Source organism: Hemiscyllium ocellatum, chromosome 12, assembly GCF_020745735.1.
Source record: "Hemiscyllium ocellatum isolate sHemOce1 chromosome 12, sHemOce1.pat.X.cur, whole genome shotgun sequence".
NCBI lineage: Eukaryota > Metazoa > Chordata > Chondrichthyes > Orectolobiformes > Hemiscylliidae > Hemiscyllium > Hemiscyllium ocellatum.
The window spans coordinates 71,102,389-71,117,942 of record NC_083412.1 but is presented as its reverse complement, the minus strand read 5'-3'; the positions used below and the strand labels follow the sequence as shown (position 1 = coordinate 71,117,942).

The window sequence follows — 15,554 nt, the reverse complement described above, 5'->3', positions numbered from 1 at the left end:
TTCAGTCCAACAAGTCCACACCGACCCTCTGAAGTGCAACCCACCCATACATTACTCTTCACCTGACCTGCACATCTTTCTGACTGTGGGAGGAATCCGGAGCACCCGAAGGAAACCCACGCCGACATGGGAGAACGTGCAAACTCCACACAGTCAGTCGCCTGAGGCGGGAATAGAACCCAGGTCTCTGGCGCTGTGAGGCAGCAGTGCTAACCACCGTGCCGCCCAAGTAGTTTGCATATGGCATCCAGCTACTTAGCCTAGGTTTCAATTTGCCCATAGCACTGAAATCGCAAAAGGGGAGACACTCAAACTCACACCAAGCACCCCATATCCCTGATGCACTTTTTCTCTATATGTTATTAGGAACAGTTAGCCAGGTTTGAGATGACTGTAGGTGGTTCATTACTCAAGACATTTACCAGGATAGTCTGGGATACAGAAAATATTATTCTGAGTTGTGATTTTATCATTTTTTTGTGCCCTGTACCAATACTTAATGATTTCTATGGATTCAGAATACCAGTTGCAGCAAGTTGTGTCTGACATATTATACTCATCTATAAATCTATAAGGATTTTCTATTCTAACAAAGACTTTGCATTTATATTATGTTAATCTTCTGTGAGACGACATTTTCCAGATACTTCTAGCCCATAGATTAACTTCACAAATATCAACCAAATTAAACTGACTCAAACAATCTTATATAAATGGATTTTTCTGCACTGGCTTGCCTATTGATGCTGCAAATTAATTCCAATCCATTTTCAAACTGAATCCACAGCAACAGAACTATAATTCTCTTGGCCAGAAATTCAGCAGCATTCATTTTTGGATATTTATCCCTCAGCATTCTAGCTCACATTCTACTTTGAAAGTCCAAGAGCTCAGTATTTTGGGTCTTGTTCTGCAATAGAGGCTTGCATTGACTCCTGTGCCTGTTTTCAGCGAAGTGATTAAGTACAGTCATAATGTAAGAAATGGGAGCAAGAGTAGGACATTCATTTCCTCAAGCCTGCCCACCCTCCTATAAAATCATAAGACTTGTCCTAGGTCTCAAATCTGCTATCATTCCATGTGCTTTTAACCTTCAACACCTCAATATTTAAGAACATATCTACCACCTCTTTTAAGCAGCTTAAATGAAGAAGCACTGGGTTTTGGTCTGTGAGCAAAGGGGTATTTTGGGCAGGTCTGTTCGCCAGAATCTGCGTAATATCGAAATTGTCCTTCCCCTAATTGACAATTGACTTCTGCACTATCCTTATCCATTTCCATAAGGATTTTGAAATCAGACTTATGGTCACTATCCCCAAAGGTTTCACCCATTGACACTTCAACCACTTGCCTGGCTTCACTCCCTAGGAAAAAGTGAGGTCTGCAGATGCTGGAGATCAGAGCTGAAAATGTGTTGCTGGAAAAGCGCAGCAGGTCAGGCAGCATCCAAGGAACAGGAAATTCAACGTTTCGGGCATAAGCCCTTCTTCAGGAATCTTCACTCTCTAGGATTAGGCCTAGCACTGCCCTATCTCCAGTAGGAGTATCTATGTACTAGCACTAAACGCTCTCCTGGATGCATTTTAAAAATTCCACCTTTTCTGATCCTTTCACACAAAGGTGATTTCAATTAATGTTAGCAAAGTTGAAATCCCCTACAACTATAACCGTATTCCCGTCACACATCTGTGGCTTGCTGACATTGCTACTCTTCTATTTCCATTTGACGGTTGTGAGGCCTGTAGTATAATCCCAGCAAAATGATCATACCTTTTTTTATTTCTAAACTCTACCCAGAAGGCCTCATTTGAAGAGCCTTCTAAGGCATCCTCCCTCATTACTGTAGGCTCTAAACTGGCTTAGCAAACCACTTATTTCTTTCAAACCTATAGATCAAAAAGGTGGCTTCCCAGAAATTTCTCAGTGTAACTCATCACTTGCAATAACTATCAGCCATGCAGCGAAGAATTTCTTAATAGAATCATTCAAAATTCTCAATGAGAAACCTTTAAAAGGAACAGCAAATGGCCCGTTCAGTTTTGTTGAACTACCCATTTGCACCCACTCGGAACTAATCTCTCCAATCTCCTCCTCATTCTGCTCATACCCACCCACAATTGCTTCCCCAGACTCAGCCTTGGATTAACAATCACCATTCATTTGTGTGTTTCTTTCCAGCATCTGGTCACTTGAGCAAAACTCCACCCATGCACCATGTTACTGACAAGGATTTGGGTGAAATATCTTCAATAGTTGCAAACTCTTGGCCCTCACAGAAGTTTCCCCACTTAGCATTAGATGGGCATTTATAGTATTTTCAAATATGTTCTTGAATAGCTTAGCCTGAATGTTTTCAATGACCTAGGTAAAAACAAGGACTGCAGATGCTGGAAACCAGATTCTAGATTAGAGTGGTGCTGGAAAAGCACAGCAGTTCAGGCAGCATCCGGGAAGCAGGAAAATCGGCGTTTTGGGGCAAAAGCGCTTCATCAGGAACAGAGCTCTATTCTTGATGAAGGGCTTTTGCCTGAATAGAGCTCTATTCCTGATGAAGGGCTTTTGCCCGAAACATCAATTTTCCTGCTCCTCAGTTGCTGCCTGAACTGCTGTGCTTTTCCAGCACCACTCTAATCTAGAATCTGTTTTCAATGACCTGGTCAACAATTGCGTGAATTGTTGCTATTTTTCGAGGTTCAATTTACTTTTCTTAACATCCTTTGGAAACTATCCTAAACTAGAGTTTTGCCTGTCTCATTTTTAGGCTTTAATCCCATTCATGAGCATTGTGGATGCATAATGAATACATATTCTTAAAATGCATACTTTTCTAACCCCTAAGACAGTTCATCTGGACCTGAGATCTGAACACAGGTTAGGGGAACTAATTGAACTGATACAGTGTATTCTTTTCCTTCATAAAGATAAACTCCTTTGTGTTTGTACACTAACCTTAAAATAATTTTCATTTTTTCTGCTCTTTTACTCTTAAATTGTTTTCAGATTGGATTTCCTGTTTACTGCCTAACAATATTCATCAAGTGGTGCATGCGTCTCTTTTGTCCCCAGAACCACTAATAAACAACAGATTGTGCTTCCCAATCAATGTTAATTATAAGATTGACATCATGAGTTAGTTTTTAAATGAAGAATTATATATTTAGGAATCTTTTATTTTCTAAATGTCATTTGGTTTTGTTCTATTTTTCTGTGTTCATTTAAAATACTTATTTTCCAACTAAAATATCCTCAATCAGAACTCCCCTCTCGTCAGCTGATTATTGTCTGAGATTTTAGTTAAATAACAGATTTGAAATATACATTTTTAACTTCATTGCAGAGAAGATGCTGCTAGAAATCTTTACTGAAAGGAAACTGTCTTTTTCAGTACATTTCATTAAAGGGACAAGAGCACTCTTGACATACACATGGAAGGGAGGGTGTGGTTACTCAACCTCATCAGCCATAAATTTAACATAGTATGATTAGAAATTTCTTGTAGCTTCCAAAATTATAGAACTCCTACAATATGGAAAGAGGCCATTCAGTCTATAAGAGTCTGCACCACTTCTGAAGAGCATGCCATCCAGACCCAGTCCGCTACCCTAACTCCATAACCCTGCCTTTATCATGACCTAGGGAGAATGTCTGTGTGAAATTTACATAGTCACCTAAGGCTGCAATTGAAGCCTGGTCCATGGCACTGTGGGGCAGCAGTGCTAACCACTGAGCCAATGTGTTGATAGATCTTTTCAGCAGTAATCCAATAACTGAGTACTCTCCAGTGCTCAGTGCTTAATTGAGCAGCACTATGCTTTTTGTTCAGTAACTTACATTAGCTTCAGGTTAAGACATGTCTTGATTTTAAAATCCTTATCTGTGTTACCCTCCATGGCCTCATCTCTTTCCTCTTGTCTCAAGTCCCACATCCCTCAGATATTTGTGCTTATTTTTTAATTGTTCCACTATTGGTGGCCACACCTTCAGCTGCAAAAGTCCTGAGCTCAGGAATTCCCTTCCTAAACTTCTCTATCTCGTTTACCTCTCTTTCTCCCTTGGGGACAATCCCAAAAACTCTACCCAACATCTCCCCTCTATTTTCTTACATGAGAATGTGCCAAATTTTGTTTTACCATGCCCCTGTGGGCAGTGGGCAGCACGGTGGCACAGTGGTTAGCACTGCTGCCTCACAGCACCAGAGACCCGGATTCGATTCCTTTCTCAGACGACTGACTGTGTGGACTTTGCACAAACCCTGCGTAGGTTTCCTCCCACAGTCCAAAAATGTGCAGGTTACGTGAATTGTAGTGTTAGATGAAGGGGTAAATGTAGGGGAATGGGTCTGGGTGGGTTGCGCTTCGACGGGTCGGTATGGACTTCTTGGGCCGAAGGGCCTGTTTCCACACTGTAAGTAATCTAATCTAATCTATGTCGTACCTTGGAAAGTTTTATTTTGTTAAAAGCACTTTGATGGAAATGTTAGTTGGTGTAATTATGATATCACATTTAAAGAAAAATCATACCTGATAGGGAATTACTGAGGTAAATCTTGTATCTCAGTGAATTACACAGAATGATACCAACAAACTTCCGGTACCGGGTACGTTTGACAAATTGCTTGCCTTGACACTCTGAATACGAATCAAATTTGAAGGAATATTGAGTCCAGATGGCATCTTTCCCTATTAGAAAAAGAATGAAAATGAAGACCAAAGGGTGAGCTGTTCTCTTCCAGAATTGCAATGAACTGATTCAAAATGTGGTCAATATGACACCATCTATTGTGATCTTACATCGAGGTGCACAAATACTTTCCAGGAATAATACTTCTGACATCTTCAACAATAAACATACCAGTTATATGCTTCCATATTTTTGTTGACATCAATACTGCATTAGGCTTTTTAACAGATATTTCTCAAGTCACCATTCATACTGTTTCATGATTGGTGACCAGGGAATATAAGTATGTCACAGCATCAAAAATATTGAAATCCCTCCTTTAAGGTATTGTGCTGTTACTCCCTATAATTAAGGCTGATGACACAGTAATAATTGTTTTATATGCACAATTCCTTTGAGTTAATAGATGTTTTTAGGATTAGCCAAATAATCTCTAGTGGTTCACAAAGGACTACCTTCTCAAGGGCAACTAAGGATGGGTAATAAATGCTAGCCTAACCCACGATGCCCACATCCTATGAATGAACAATAAAAATATGTAGAAATGTTAATTTCCATGTATCCGCTATTCCTGTTTGGTTCCTTTTTCTATCTCTTGTCCCATTTATTACAATAGAAACCTTTGCACAAGAAAATCAAAGTCAGTTCAACCAGTTGAAAGTTCATTTAGCTGAAATCATGTCATTTGCGTGAAAGGCCTGAGCCTCTTTCTGATGTGAACCAAGCATTGAATGCTGTCCATTCTGGAGAATAGTCACACTGGACTTGAAACATTAACTCTGTCTCTCACTCCACAGATGCTGCTAGACCTGTTGAGTTTCCATCATCCATAGTATTTGGACCGTTATTGAATGTTATTATTTTAATTGGATAAATTTATCCAAGTACTATTTTGAAAAAAAAGAGTTTTAATGTCTTAATTTTTAAAAAATGCTTACTTTAAGACTTGAAGAGAAAATATCACATGCACTGATTTTCCATTCCAGAGGCTACTCCCAAAATAAATCTGATCAACTCAAAGGAATTGGGTATATAAAAAAATCATTACTATTGTCATCAGCCTTGATTATAGGGAATAACAGCCCAATTGTAAATTATATTATAGGCGAACAGTCTCTGTTTCCATGGAAAAGAGACTTTTTTTTGGAAACTAAGCACATTAACAATTATAGGAATATATAATTAAGAAAAATGTATTTGATTGAGCCAGTTATTATAAACAGGGCTCCAATGTTCATTATATGCTTGGTATCATTACAATGAAATGCTGTGAGAATAAAGAACTTGACCATTAATTAGATTATTGGAGAAACTAAACTAGAAAGATATCCCTTTGAGTAAAGATTTTTTCCCCATTATTATAAAATCCCAAACTTATCTAAATAATGTCAAAGTAGTTCTGTGTTCTGATTGTGTGCTGACCAATAACTGACTGATAACTTAGTTGAAGAAACATGTAGGGCTGGTCCTGTACATGCCATCACTGTATTGAATGTGATGTGTAAATATTGTTGGATTATAGAAATAACCTGTAATACAGATCAGAAAGTTTTCCTAGTGGGCTCTTGGACATTAATGTTCAGTCTGAGTAAACCACATTAAACTAAAATCATGCATGTAGTATTTGTAATTGAATGTTTGGCTTCACCGTTCAGCTGAATCCAACCTTGGCAGATTTAAATACTATTAATATTCATCTTCCATACTTTCATCAGAGAAAAATGTCCAGACTGAAATTTGTAGCACTCACCTGGTACATATTCACTTACGCTGGGGTCCGCTACAGGGTTTGGAGGTGGGAGAGAAGGGAAGTAAAAATGAAAAATAAAGAAGGAACATTAGAAAATGAAAGTTTTACAATAAAGCTTTTAAAATAAAACATGTAATAGTATTTCAAAGGTATATGTCCACAAATACTGATTCATTTCTGTTTATTGGTGTTTCTTTTGAAGACACTGGAAAGCATATTTAATTGGGAGAACTTCACTTCTAGACTTTACCCAGTGTACTGAATTTAGAGTCCAGTTTTTACCATTGTTACTACTTTATTGTCTAGCAAGATATAGAAACACAGGACTTTGATCTATCGTTCCATCGAAAAGCACAACAATGGAATATTACAGATTAATCTGTTATCACTGTTTAGAGCTTTATAAATGCATTTCCATAAAGTGCTTTATGTGTAATTTTGCAGAAATAACATACATTCACAAAGGTCATGTCCAGTTCAACTATTTTCCATTCAGAGACATTTTCCCTTTCCAAAGCATTGTAGGTGATTTTTTTCAGCAGCCCCCTTCCTTCAAATTATTGGGGTTGGCTCTTTTACTGCACTTACCCGATTCTCAGACATTACCTCTCCAATAATCTCCAATATTTGTCCAAATATTAGGATAGCTAAATCCTGGTGCAAAGCTGATCCATAATGAAAAATGGCTAATTTTCAGTTCCTCTTCTTCCTGCTTTCATCTGGTCTTCCCAATTCCTGTTTTGGGCTTTTTGCTGTCTGTCATGGTCGAAGTACAATTTGCATCCTTTATCAACGTGCCTCCAGTCCACGTACTTCCTGTCGCTGCTTTGATGTTCAATGCCTCTGCTCATTTTGGCAAGATGCCTTATTTTTAGTAACTTGACCAATATTGTCTGATAGTAGTCATAAATCAAAAACCAAAGCCACGGCTACAGGAGTTAAGAGATTCCCAACAGAGTTGAGCAAAGTGCCTAAAGATGATACTAGTCTTTATTTGTAGGTACAGCTCCCTGCTAAATGCCAATGGTTGACATTCGAATTAATCAGCAAGAAGAAAACACAACAAAAGCATTCCCTATTATTATGATCTCAGTATGAAGTTAAAGTATAAATTGTTAGCTCATTGCCTACTTCTGTCTACATGCATCTGAACATACAAGTTTGATTTCTTTTGTTAGATTTAAGGACATACAGAACTCCAAAAAAGGCACCCAATAGAAGTAACAAATCAGCCATTCTTGTTGTAAAGTCTGACCTTTTGATATATGCCACATAGAACATAAGCACAACTGCACATTTTCAAATTAACAATTGTCTTGTTCTATTTGATCATAAATCTAACGCCTAATATTTTCTAACTGTAGACAGATTTGGATATCACTTTGTTAATTTAGTGATGAATGTTGCTTTTACTCAGCAGTTTTGGCACTGGTACAACACCTTCCTGGAACTGGTCCAACAGTGAATATGAAAAAGTACAGTGCAAAATGGAAGAAAGTGGCAAAGGAGCTATGCACCCTGTCTATAAAAACATTGCAGCAAGAAATCTTTTATTTGGAGTTATCCCAAACGATTATTTTTAAAAAAGACTTAACTGTCTCAAACTTCCTTCAAGATTTGAAATACTCCCCATCTAAATGTCTTTTGCATATTTGGATTTCTAGCTTTTAGACAAAAACACCAATGATTATGTACTTAAAACCCCAAAGATGATAGCAACAATTCAGAAAAGCAAATGTTCCCAGATTTCAATATGGATCCAATTTTAAATTTGCACACCTGGCAGAAAGCAAGTGAGAAATTGGGACAGAAAGGTTCCCCTTCCACCTTAAAAATATAACAATAATTGGCTGCTTTTAGTAAACGTGCTGGGAGACCACCAGGGGTACTTGGCACACTTCACAAAATGTGGACTGGGTTCCAACGAGGCCATTGAGCTCCGACTGGAATTTTAAATTCAGGTTTGCATGAGAAAACCATCAGAATTCCCTCATGATTCCAGTCTGGCAGCAAGTAGATCGGGTAAAAGAAGGCAAGAAATTTAAGCAAATTTTTTTGGCTGGTTTTTGGGTTGTGAAGAATGAAAAATGCAATCCTAGTAACATTACTGGACTAGGATCCATGATAATAAAATCTCATCCTGACACTTGTGGCACTCGTGCAAAAGTGGCCAAGGAAGCCACTCGATATTTGTAAGCACCCATTTGATTTTCTAATGTCAAAGAATAGAATTTTCCACCTTTACCTGGTCGTGTCCATGTTCAACTTCTGTCCAACAATGAGGTTTATTCCTCATTCCACCCAACATGGTCTAACAAGCAATTTAGTTGTATAAATAATTGCTATGGCCTTGGGGTATGGGCAAGTCAGGTTTTGGTCTAGATCCTGAAGCATTCATTTTAAATTGCTCTTATTTTGCTTTTGCTCTTATTGCTCACATTAAATTCATGTTGGATCATTTATGTTTGTGGAATCCAATGAGACATGACTGGATGCTGTAATGTTTACAAAGTCAAATAACCTGCCAATACATCTCTCCCTAACTTTGTGATACCTTCTAGCCCCATGACCCTGCAAGAACTCTGCACGTCTCCATCTCGGGCTCACTTGCATGAAATGACGAAAGGTGGCAAAGCAGCCATGGTTTGAAGAGAGTCATTGCCATTTGCAGCCCTGATTGATATGCTAGCTATTTTAGTACTTGCTAATGCTAAAAATGAAGTGCAGATGCAAATGTTGGATCAGGAAAGCTAACTCAAAGAGGTTCCTTTATTTACTTTCTGCCATTGTTTAGTTAGGAACTTGAAAATAAATGCAGTTGATGGGAATAATTTTCAAGAAATATTTATGGTTGATTTTTAATTGTGGAGGAAAGAGGTATTGGTATAGCAGCTGGTTTTAGTTTGGCTGCTGTATATCTCAGCTCCTAAAGAGATTCCCCTTTTTTCTGCTTCACAACACTCCATCCTGCTGTCCCTACAGTACTTGGTATTCTCTTGTAACTGCATTTCAGCATATTGTATAGAAATCAGTAAAAGCTAGCAGACAGGTACAAAAGAAAATAAGCTGAGAGGCTATGGAATGTTGGCCTTTCTCAAGGGGACCAGAACAGAAAAGAAATGGAAGATATTTTACAGCTGTGCGGAGCTCTGGTTACACCCCATCTGGTGTAACTGTATTTAATTCTGAGCACTGAACCTCAAGAAGAATTTATGGGTCTTGGATTGCAAACAGCATAGGTTCACAGAATGATATCTGGGTTAAGAGTGTAAAATCTTGAGAATTTTGCACAGACCAGGTTTATATTCCCTCGAATGTAGAAGGTTACAGAGTGAAGGCAGGTGAGCTGAGGGCATAAATAGCTATCATTGGTTGAGAGAGTTTCATGATTGGCAACTCGTATATTCCAGGGTATAAGGTCTACAGGTGAGAAAGGGAAGGAGGAAGGGGTGTCACAAGGACTCAATTGCAGCAGTAAGCAGGAATGATATCATGGAAGACTCTTCAAATGAAGCCATATGGGTAGAAATTAAAAACCAAAAGGAACAATCATATTACTGAGACCATAATATAGGCCTCCTAACAGTCTGAGAGAAACAAAAGCTGATTTAGATTCCCTACAATGTGGAAACAGGCCCTTCGGCCCAACAAGTCAACACCGACCCTCTGCAGAGTAACCCACCCAGACCCATTTCCCTCTGACTACACTAAATATTTTACACTTCTCTGAAATTAGTGATATGAATTTCAAATTCCCCAACATCAAATGCATAATGTGAAAGGTTGAGAGAGTGTGGAGTATTTAAAATGCATCCAGAAGAGCTTTTAATCCAGTCTGTGGAATGTCCTACAGAAGAGGGGGTGGTCCTGTACTTAATTTTAGGTAATGAAGCTGGGGGAGTGTTCAAAGTATCAGTGGGGAAGCATTTTGCGGACAGTGAGCATAGATCTCAACTGTTCAGGAGTGACTTCAGAAAATATGTCTTCCACACATTGGGATATGGAACTCTCTCCCCAACCACCAACATCTCCAACCCCATCTCTCTCAAACACACAAACACACACACACACACACACACACACACACACACGGACAAGTTCAATTTAAAATTTCAAAACTATGAATGCCAGTTTATTGCTCGGCAAGTGCACTATGTAAGCAATATGAGCAGACAGAGTTAAACTATAGATTGGCCATGATGTGACTGAATGACAGTTATGATTTGGAGATGCCGATGTTGGACTGGGGTGCACAAAGTTAAAAAAAATCACACAACACCAGGTTATAGTCCAACAGGTTTAACTGGAAGCACTAGCTTTCAGAGCGCCGCTCCTTCACAACCACCTGATGAAGGGGCAGCACTCCGAAAGTCAGTGCTTCCAATTAACCCTGTTGGACTATAACCTGGTGTTGTGTGATTTTTAACTGAATGACAAAACAGCCTCAAGAGGTTGAATGCTTTACTCCAATTCCTGTTTTCACAGCTGTGGTGCGTTCTGAAAAGAAAGAGAAATTCAGACTTACCGGATTCTGTAACGAAAGAACGTTGCACACTGGATGGACCTTTGCCATGTATATTTGTGGCTGTCACTGAGAATGTGTAGCTGTTAAATAGACAATAAGATTAGTATATTTATTCATACATAATTGTCTCATAAATGCCTATTATTACTTGAGAACAGTCCAATTGTAACCCTTTGAAACACGAAGTGCAAAACACTGGGACAATATTTCAAATTGGAAGAATGTGAGGACTGCAGGAACACTCCAGGATCTGCACTCTTGACTCAATATTGTAGGGAATTCTGACAAAGTTTACATCATATTCCAAACATCTAATCCAACCGAGATAAACCATCCAGGATTGACAATTAAATTATTCACTATACTAATATAATTAATATAAATATAATTCCTGACCTGCAGGAATAAAAATGACTAATTTTTACAAAACTGCAGTGTACTTTAGTTAAAGCTAGGTGACTTGGACTCTATAAGCTGAGCACTACATATTGGCAATGACAATCAGGTAAAAACACACAATGGTCCAGCCTGACTGTGCCTATCAGGTTCATATGATGCAACTATCAGTCTGGTAATGTCCTTTGTGAAATTTTGCTGTCTCAAGGTCTCTGCTGTCATACAAAAAAAAAACAGTATTATGATATTCCATCTCTGAAAAAAAATTAAAAATAAGGCTTAGTTTTATATTTTCCTCCAGGAGACAGGTTATTGGTAGTCTTGTTTTATTCTATCTTCTTTGTTGCTGACTTTGTTCTTTTCAAATCCAGGTATTCTTTGGAGAATACTCTTAAGTTCTGAATGGATTTGCAGATTTGGAGCCCCATTGTAAATGCTGCTTTCATTGCTGTACCTACCTGGGGCAGGGGAGGAGCAAATACGTCGTCTGGACATGAATATCAGGCTGAACGTCAACAGGATCTAGAGATGCAGCCTATCCATTTCAAACACTGCACATTCTGATTCAGGACCAGAAATGAGAACCAGCCAAATGTTCATTCTATTTTAATCGCTGAGCACAAGGAATTATTATCAAGAGAATTAGCTTAGAGGCATTACAATGAAAATGCTGAAATATCAATTGATACTTATCCTGAAGAAGTTAAGCCCTTTACACTCATTTTTAGCTAAAATATAAAATTATGATGAGCAAATAAAAGAATGCCTATGCTAATTAAACAATCCACATAGCTGATTTGCCGGGCTTCCTGTTTAAGTAATTGAATTTCTCAATCTAGACCAGTTTGTATGGTCTTGTCCTGCAAACTATACAACAAGCAGAAACAATGATATTCTGCTTCCACATTATTGCAGTAAAATGTGAATTGTTTATCTGTATGATTTAGGTTCATAATTCCAAATTCACTTATATTTGGTTACAATGAAAATCAAGCATGGGAATTCTAATCTTGAGTATACTTTACTATTTTGAAATTATGGGACAACAGAATAATAAAGTGTAGAAGGACGGCATTCAGGGCATTGTACCTACACTGGCTGTTTGAAACAATTATCCATTAAGTACATTCTCACTCCTTTCCAATCGCCCTCAATTTTTTTCCCCTCATCAATTACGTTATCCAATTACTTTTCGAAAGTTATTAATTAACCTACTTTAACCTCCTATTCAGACAGCTCATTCCAGAATATGACAACTTGCTGTGAAAAAATGTTTTCTCTTATGTTGTCTTTGGTTCACTCTATCAATCCTGTTAATCCTGTGCCCTTTGGCAGAGAATTCTTCTGAAACTGGAAACAGTGGAATTAAGGAGAACTATCCAAACACTTCATGATTTTGAATATTTCAATCAAATTTCTCCCAAATCTCCAATTACAAACAAAAGATAATGAAATCTCCCCTACTGATGTACAAGCTACACAAAAGGCATCTTGATCTGGTGTGTGGCCCATAATGGGAATTTTCTTTATATTGATAAGGGATACCTGAAATAGGAATGTCACAGCTAAATTTTGCTGTACTAAACATGTTATAGTTTGTCAATACAGAAACGTTCTAAGGAAACATCTGCTGCTCTGATATTCTTGGAATGAGGCGTGTCTACAGGAAGCATTGCAAATCTATACTGTGTTTACTAACAGGCCTAAATCACCAGTATGGGCACATAGAGATTTACTGCTTTGGATTTCTTCATAATGGTTGCATATATTACTGCTGTAAAGTAACAGATTTCAAATATTCTCACCTTTTTCGTTTCCACATGGTGTAAGACTGATGGTCTCTCCAAATTCTTATGTGTAAATTTGGGATGTTTTGAGATGAGTTAGTACTGGCTAAAGTGTACCAATTAATGCAGTGTCTATGATTTTTGCTTGTTAGAGCTATTAGGCCAAATGTCAAATAATGGAAAATAAAAACTGACCCAAATTGAAACAGTACAATCCAATTAGTTCCATTGCTTTGTCTTTGCCCACATCCCTGAAAATTTTATTCCTTCAAATATGTATCCAATTTCCTTTTAAGGGCTAATATTGAATCTGTTTCCAGCACCCTATCAGGCAGTCCATTCCAGATCTTAAAAATTCATTGCATAACACTTTTTCCTTATGCAATCACCAGCTAATTTGCAAATCAACTTAAGCCTTATGTCCTTTTCAGACTGGAGGTCTGTGACCAGTGGTGTGCCACAAGGATCGGTGCTGGATCTCCACTGCTTTTCGTCATTTATATAAATGATTTGGGTGTGAACATAGGTGGTATAGTTGGTAAGTTTGCAGATGACACCAAAATTGGAGGTGCAGTGGACAGCAAAGAAGGTTATCTCAGAGTATAACAGGATCTTGATCAGATGAGCTAATGGGCACAGGAATGGCAGATGGAGTTTAATTTAGATAGTATTGCATTTTGGAAAGGCAAATCAGAGCAGGACTTAATAGTAAGGTCCTTGGGAGTGTTGCTGAACAAAGAGATCTTGGACTGCAGGTTCATAATTCCTTGAAAGTGGAGTCGTATATAGATAGGATAGTGAAGAAGGTTTAGATTAGACTTACAGTGTGGAAACAGGCCCTTCGGCCCAACAAGTCCACACCGACCCGCCGAAGCGCAACCCACCCCTTACCTAACGCTATGGGCAATTTAGCTTGGCCAATTCACCTGACCCGCACATCTTTGTGACTGTGGGAGGAAACCGGAGCACCCGGAGGAAACCCACGCAGACACGGGGAGAACGTGCAAACTCCACACAGTCAGTCGCCTGAGTCGGGAATTGAACCCGGATCTACAGGCGCTGTGAGGCAGCAGTGCTAACCACTGTGCCACCGTGCCGCCCTAAGGTGTTTGGTATGTTTTCCTTGACTGGTCAGAGCTTTGGGTATAGGAGTTGGGAGGTCATGTTGTGGCTGTACATGACATTGGTTAGGCCAATTATGTAATATTGCATGCAATTCTGGTCTCCCTTCTATTGGGAGGATGTTGTAAAACTTGAAAGGGTTCAGAAAAGGTTTACAAGGATATTGCCAAGGATGGAATATTTCAGCAATTGGGAGAGGCTGAGTAGGCTGGGGCTATTTTCCCTGGAGCATCAGAGGCTGAGGGGTGACCATACAGAGGTTTATAAAATCATGTGGGGCATGGATAGGATAAATAGAGAAGGTCTTTTCCCTGAGGTGAGGGAGTCCAGAAGTAGATGGCATAAGTTCAGGGCGAGAGGGGAAAAATTTAAAAGGGACCTAAGGAGCAACGTTTTCACACAGTGGGAGCTGCCTGAAGAGGTGGTGGAGACTGGTACAATCTGAATGGGTGTTGAATAGGAAAAGTTTAGAGAGATACAGGCCAATTGCTGGCAAATGAGATTAGATTAGGTTAGGATATCTGGTTGGCATGGATGAGTTGGACCGAATAGTCTGTATCTTTGCTGTATATCTCTATGACCCTGTGACTCTGGTCCACTGGAACAGTTTCTCTTTATTTACACTGAAAGGACAATGTCCAAGACGCTCCTTCTGTAGATTGTGAAAGGTTTGTTGCATAAACGTAGGCATACAACTCCAGGAGAGGTTCAGCTGCTAACCTGCCTCGCTGGCCAGAATCTTAATGTCTGGTTCTGATAGAAATAAGTCCTAAGAATAATATTTATAGCTTTTTATACTGAATGCTTTATTAACTTATGTATTGCTTAGTGAGGCAAGTCCATTAGTGCTAACAGTTTTGATCATAATTCTGTGAGAAACTCCTACCTCCAGTCAGGTGTTCTCTTAAGCAACTAATTGATTGTGTGATTGGCAGTGGCAAATTCTTATACTTGGTCAAAGTATAACATTAAGAAAGGTTTTACTACATCTTATTTTTTGCTACATAATACTTTAGAAGCACGGTGGGCAGCATGGTGGCTCAATGGTTCGCACTGCTGCTTCAGCGCCAGGGACCTGGGTTCAATCCCAGCCTTGGGCGACTGTCTGTGTGGAGGTTATATGTTCTCCCTGTGACTGCGTGGTTTTCCTTTGGGTGCTCCGGTTTCCATACTGTAAGTAATCTAATCTAATCTACTGTAAGGGCCTGTTTCCATACTGTAAGTAATCTAATCTAATCAATTTGCTGTTCGCAAAGTGCTTGGGACATTTCAAGGGCACAGCAATGTTATTCAA

At 38.9% G+C, this 15,554-nt stretch overlaps 1 protein-coding gene across 25 annotated transcripts in view; it reads right to left on the bottom strand.

Annotated features, from left to right (window-relative positions):
• LOC132821115 (target of Nesh-SH3-like) overlaps positions 1-15,554 on the bottom strand; it is a 348,093-nt gene that overhangs the window by 4,055 nt on the left and 328,484 nt on the right. For all 25 annotated transcript variants that reach the window (XM_060833661.1, XM_060833668.1, XM_060833670.1 and 22 more), the window contains 3 exons: positions 10,956-11,035; positions 6,431-6,460; positions 4,521-4,679 (listed from right to left, as the gene is read on the bottom strand). In XM_060833661.1, coding sequence (XP_060689644.1) covers positions 4,521-4,679; positions 6,431-6,460; positions 10,956-11,035 — 269 coding nt within the window. The remainder of the gene's footprint in view (positions 1-4,520; positions 4,680-6,430; positions 6,461-10,955; positions 11,036-15,554) is intronic.